Source organism: Embiotoca jacksoni, unplaced genomic scaffold (genome assembly GCF_022577435.1).
Source record: "Embiotoca jacksoni isolate LCO1_2020_lvr unplaced genomic scaffold, fEmbJac1.0.p SCAF_37, whole genome shotgun sequence".
Taxonomy (NCBI): domain Eukaryota; kingdom Metazoa; phylum Chordata; class Actinopteri; family Embiotocidae; genus Embiotoca; species Embiotoca jacksoni.
In genome coordinates, this window is record NW_027185389.1 from 1,002,736 (window position 1) to 1,009,069 (window position 6,334).

General features: G+C 42.3%; 1 protein-coding gene across 1 annotated transcript in view; it reads left to right on the plus strand.

The window, feature by feature from the left end:
* Positions 1-3,336, plus strand: part of cux2b (cut-like homeobox 2b) — a 94,848-nt gene extending 91,512 nt beyond the window's left edge. Inside the window, exons 21-22 of the mRNA XM_069166051.1 lie at positions 59-335; positions 1,396-3,336. Coding sequence (XP_069022152.1) covers positions 59-335; positions 1,396-2,212 — 1,094 coding nt within the window. The 3' untranslated portion in view covers positions 2,213-3,336. The remainder of the gene's footprint in view (positions 1-58; positions 336-1,395) is intronic.
* Positions 3,337-6,334: the final 2,998 nt, after the last annotated feature.

Consider the following 6,334-nt stretch of genomic DNA (forward strand, 5'->3'; position numbering starts at 1 on the left):
AGGATTTGTTGGTGTTTTGTAATCCCCCTAACGATATCCATCCCTGTTTCCCCTGCAGCCTATCTGAAGAGGCGGTACGGGCTGCTGAGCACCGGCTCGGACAGCGACTCGCCCAGCACTCGCTCTGAGTGTGTGAGCCCGGCCCTGGCCTCGCTGGACCTGTGCCCCTACAGCCAGGTGAAGAAGCCTCGGGTGGTGCTTGGAGCGGAGGAGAAGGAAGCCCTGAGGAAGGCCTACCTGCTGGAGCCCTACCCCTCTCAGAACACCATCGAGATGCTGGCCTCGCAGCTCAACCTCAAAACCAACACCGTCATCAACTGGTTCCACAACTACAGGCCAGTCCGATGCCCTTGGTGACCGACTAATGGCTGCCTTTGTTGTTTTTTATTTAATGTGCCAATCATAGACTGGATATAAAAGTGGACGTAGCGTCCGGCTCTGAAAAATGAGGCCGATGCGGAAAGTGCCTTAAGCTGCAATACCACCGGGCGCCACTAGGGGTTGGCTCCAAAAAGCCTCCGGCTCCATAGACTCCCATTCAACTTCTTTCATAAAATTATCTCGTAGTCGTTAGCTAAAGTCGCTCCTTCTTATTAGTTTTCTGGCGGTCCGTCTGAAAATAATCCGTCATTAATAAGAAAACGAGATTTAAAATCGTCCTGATGTGTGCCAATTTTTGACAAATTCAGCCAACTTTGGATCCCTATAGCTCAGGCATACTTTACAAAACAAACATCATTCAAAGTCTAAATGGGTCACAAAACTTTGTTCTTTCATTGACTAAAGCGGTGATTTAATATCTGTCACGGTTATTTCAAAATCGCAGTTTTAAGTTTTATAAACTCTTTGGAAGGTTCAGATCTGGAGTGGGTGATGCCCCCGAAGTATTGTGGAAAAAAAGTTGCGTTAATCCTGTTTATTTGCCCACAGTTTTCCCTTAAACATGCACAATTTATACATCAAATGGGAGGGATTTTTGTTAGCTTTCACTTAGTGCAACTCTCATTGCGACAGGATTCACGGTTTTGGCCAAACTCCTCTCTGAGCGACGAGTGCTCCAATAGACTCCCATTATATCCGAGCTCTGAAAGTTCAGGTCTAAATCTGAGGTTGTCTCTAACCTGCGGCCGAGTCTATATAGTACGAAGTTGGAAGATGAAATTTAAAATAGTTATTACTGACAAGTTTATGCTGCTCGCTGTAAAAAAAAAAAAAGGTGACCATTGATACTCTTAGCAGGACATATGAAACTTGAGCAGCTACATTGGCATACTCAAACTTCCTGCAGGAACTTTCTAGTTACCACTATAGAAAGGAATATCTCACAAATAATTTAGAAATGTAAATGTAAACATCCTCTATGTCTGAGACTTTTTATTTTGTGTTTGCGTGCAGGTCCAGGATGCGACGGGAGGTGCTGATGGAAGGTCTGCCAGACAACGACACCGACGCCGAGCACCACAGCTACTCCCCGTCATCGACCCGGAGCCCCCACTCTGACGGAGAGGAGAGGAGGCTGCAGCAGCCCTCAGGACACATCCACTCCAGCCTTCCTCTTCGTGCCAACACCGCACGGCCTCACGTCAAACAGGAGGCGACAGACAGGGAAGACGAGGGAGAGGAGGAACGAGAAGGCGCTGTGAAACAGTCCAGAGTTCAGTGTTTTCCCGCCGCGGTGCAGTTCCCGCCGTTGAAAAGCGAGCAAGAGGACTCCAACGCCGGCTGTCGTGAACCCCACCTGGCTGGCCAGAGCCTGAGGCTGGAAGAAGGTATGAGCAGCCAGTCTCAGGGGCTCTACCCCGGAGCAGTCTCCATAGACGGTCCCCAGAGGGCCAGCCAGTCCAGGCACGAGGGAGGCGAGGAGTCCGGAAAGTCGCCCATCGACCCGGTCAGCTTCAAGGCCTCGTCGGAGCCGTGCCGCAGCAGCCTGGAGGTCTCCCTCAACTCGCCCTCTGCCGCGTCCTCGCCCGGCCTCATGATGTCAGTCTCCCCGGTCCCCTCCTCCTCCGCCCCCATATCGCCCTCGCTGCCCAACCCGCCCTCGACGAGCACCAATCACAGCCTGGACCCCAACCCGCTGCCCCCCTTCCAGAGCCCCAAACTCAACAGAAGCTCTCAGAGACGCAATGAGAAAATGGCCAACCTCAATAACATCATCCACAGGCTAGAGAGGGCCGCCAATCGAGAAGAAACACTGGAATGGGAGTTTTAAGGTCCACGTTACTTGTATGTAGTCCCGATGACCCTCGCGGCACACAAGGAGAGTCCTCCGACCGAAGCTTCCTGCAGGCTTGGAGCGGAGCCTGGCTCCCGAAGGCCTGTCCTCTCAGACTGATAACTCATAGGAAACGGGAACGCGGAGCCGAACATACGCCTGAATTCCCTACGAGAACTTAAAAAGAGTTGAAAAAAAATTTATAAATGTGTATTTGTTTTTGTTGTTTTGTTTTTTGTTTTTCTTTTGATAATGCATACTACTTTGAAATATATGTGACAGCACTAGCTGTCGTTTTACCTATTGGACTTGACGTGAAGACTTTTGCAGCTATGGTGTCATCAAATGTACACTGAAGTTCTGTAGATTGCCACTGGGTGAGATTAAAAAAAAGACCCCTGTCTTAAGCCATTAAAAGCACTATAACTATTTGAAAAGAGACATTGACCAAATTTGCTACTTTTTGAATAGCAATTTTTCAGATTTTGTCTGTAAGACTGGACAGTTTAAGTCAAGTAACATGAAATCCTATTACTGACTGAGGGATAGTCCTTTAAGACTCTAAATATTCAACATCTTGTATGTACTTAGTTTCTTGGTGATATGTTTTGAAATATTTGTAACTCACACGTATAAAAAATGTGGTTGTACATGTTGTAGAATTGTCTGCAATAGCCTTCTCTAAACCTGATGTAGCATGGTACTCACCTGACCCTGTTATCCTCTGTAGTTAGTCACCTGTGATTATACTTGAGCGAAAACAAGAGAAAAAAAAAAAAGTTGAAAACCCTGCAAAAAATACGAAAAAAGGAAATGTTAAATCTAAATGAGTAGAGTACTTTTAAGTGTTTTTGTTTTCTTCCTTTTTCTTTGAATAATCCTTGAGGTTTACAGTTTAGGGCCCTTTTGTGCTTGTGGCGGGAAGTGGAAACATCCACTCGACGCCGAGCACAGTTTACATGATTTCTTTCAGACTTACCTCTCTGACCCTCGAAGGCACTGGTTTCTCAGACTGTAACGGGCCAAGACACAGGACACCTGGTTTACCTCAGATTATGTTGATGCACATCACGCTCCGACCATGCGTTTCATTCTTGACACATGAACACGACCCGCACTTATTTTTGAAACCACGAGCGCGCATGGGGGAGGGAGGGAGGGGGGAGGGGGGGAGTACTCCGTGTCGTGCCTCAGATGTGAGTTCACGCCTCGAAACAGGTCAAACATGAAGCGAGTTTTAAATGAGAAAAAAAATCTGTCTTTTACAAAGTTTGCAATGATACGGAGGTAAATATTCATTTGTATTATGATCCTCCCGACAGGTTTTTTTTTTTTTTACTGCAGAATATATTGTACTTAACGTAACGCCTCTGCTTACTGTTACGGCAGTACAGCGCCGTGCGTTGATCTCCGTCGCGGCTGGAGCTCGTAGCGTTTGAGAGCACGACACACACGCAGTACGACTTTCTTTCTCATCGACCTGAAATCATCCGATCTGTAAGTACGCTATATTCAAGAACACAAAAAGGTTACAGGTATCCCCCTCATATTATCTTTGACCACTTGTGTATCGTGTCCGTAGACGTTTCTTTGTCATGCTTGCAAGATGTTCTTTATGTATTTTGCCTCTATTTTATACTCAGAACAGTTAACTAGATATTCAATACCTCGTGTATGAAGTACTTACAGCACTTAGATTTTTTTTGACAATTGTGAGGACTCGAGAAAAATTTCAAATATCAACATTATCCTAACTTAGTGTCCACAAGTCTTTGCCTTTACTGTATCGTTGAAGTTGGTAGTAAACACTTGCACATGTCTACATAGTTCAGAGGACTTGGATTGTATTATGTAGAGATATATATTACACAATTACTAAAAAAAATAAAATAATAATAATATCTTACATTCTTGGAACAAAAATGTGCTGATTATATTGAAATAGAGTGTACAGATTTAATAAACCAAACCCATTCAAGCCAGTTCTGGTCTGGCAAGCTTGCCCACGTTTTAGACCTTCTCTCAGGGTAGTCTTGCTTTTTAAAGCTTTATTGAAACAGTTGCTCTCATCAGTGGTTGGCGATTATGATAAACATGTGGCGTAGAGAATGACTCCGTTATATATTAAATGAACACGTGGAAGTTGTATGAATACGGGAATTTCAACTTTCGCGGAAGAAGGAAGCGGTGGGGGTGGTTTCATTGGAGAATTGTTGCTGTTTTGTAATTCATTACACAGATGTGTCAAAGTGCAGTGGAGACTGGAACCACCGGGATGAGGCTAATGGGTTGCATTTCTTTTCTTTTTTTTTTTTTTTTTTTTTTAGATCAGCAGACTTTGCTCTCTAAAAAATAGTGTTTTTGTTTCCTCTCGGAGCCACAGAAGATTTTTTTTTTTTTCCTGTGGTTTTCATACCACCATATTTTGTGCATAATATACTGTATGATTAGAAGTGGCATTTCTTATGTGAAAAATTTCATTGTCTCTCATGGTAACATGGACATATGACTGAAAAAGAAATGTATTTACCTAGACCATTATCTCTTCACGTAAAAGCTCATCTCATTGTTTTGCATGCAAATCCATTCTGGTCACATGACAAGGGATAGACTGTTTTTGTGTTATTGTTCTTGCACAGGGACGTCGAGTCAGCACTTAGTGAAGTCCATGCATGGTGCAGCTGATAACTGTGGCTCTCACAAAGTCATCATGATTCCAGTCAAATCAGAACCCGACAAACATGACTTCCAGGTAAATATTTAAATCAAGATTATGTTGTGCCATATCATATGCCTCACGCATTATCCCCATGGAGAAATGCCTTGTGGTGAAGTGTGATCTGTGAGCTGTGTAGGGCTGTGTGTAACCCCGTTCAGAAAAAGCAAAGCTTTTTTTTTATTATTATTTTATTCCGAAAGCCCTACACATTAGATGGTTTTTATTTTATAATTGACTTTAGTCACTAAATAATGAAGTAACTGGTTAGCAGAACTTGAATGGTTGCGTTCAGAGTTACGAATATAGAAACAATATTTACAACTCTGGCACTGAGGGTTTGTCACAAAGAAAAATCTGAAAGTCAGCTGTGAGCCAATAAAGAGAAGTTTCCTGCAGGCTTAAATAACTGTCGAAACGCCTCACACGTCAGGCTATGAAATGTTAAAGAATGGACAAAGGTATGCCAAGCGTCTTGGAAATGAAATTGCATATGTAAGCCATCAGTCAATACATAATTGTTTAAGATCCTGCTGTGTTGTGTTTTTATTTCTTTATGGCGAGGAATGAGCACTCGAGTATGGATATATGCAAACGAATTATCGCGAACAAGTTCATAAATGTACGTGTATAAAGCCAGTATAAAACCTCCCTGTAGTTTGTATTGTATGCTTTAACAAAATTATCTATTTCAATTTGTTTTAACTATGAATCATGCTTCATCATTATGATGATGTGGACACTTTCTCAATCTGATTGAATTCAGAATGTAACTCATTACATTTGATTACTTTTCTGACAAATGTTTTAAACCAGGCAGTAAAGCTGATAAGTGATAAAAAGTACATTCAAACTAAGGTGTAGACCTCACAACAGAACTCGACACTGATTATTGTCAAACTTTTGTTAAAAGTTCTATTGAATTAATATTACAATGTTTGGATTGATCACAAGTATGTTGATCACAACTGACTGCAGTGAAGTAAAAATGACACCATAACCTCAAACCAAGTCTACGTTCAGGTAAACTCCATGCTGAGTGATGATATAACTACCAGCAAGGTTGGAGACAGTTTTTTTACACGCCGGTTCCCGAATCACTCTTTTTAAATATCTCCTCGTCTTATTTGACGACATGGCAAACCTCCTCGCTGCGAGCAATGAACTTTGATTTGATTGGCACACGAGAAACAGTGCAAATTCAAACGAGGGAAAAAAAAAACTAATAATTACTCTGTGGCAAAAATTAGTCTTATATTCTATAAGCTTTTTTTTACAAGAAAGAATATATTTTGAGGTGACCCCTTTTGTAATCGCCAACATTGAATAGAATAGTAACTGTGATTCAATTACATATTTTATTTCTCAGTAACTAACAATTACATTTATTTTTGGAATTTAAT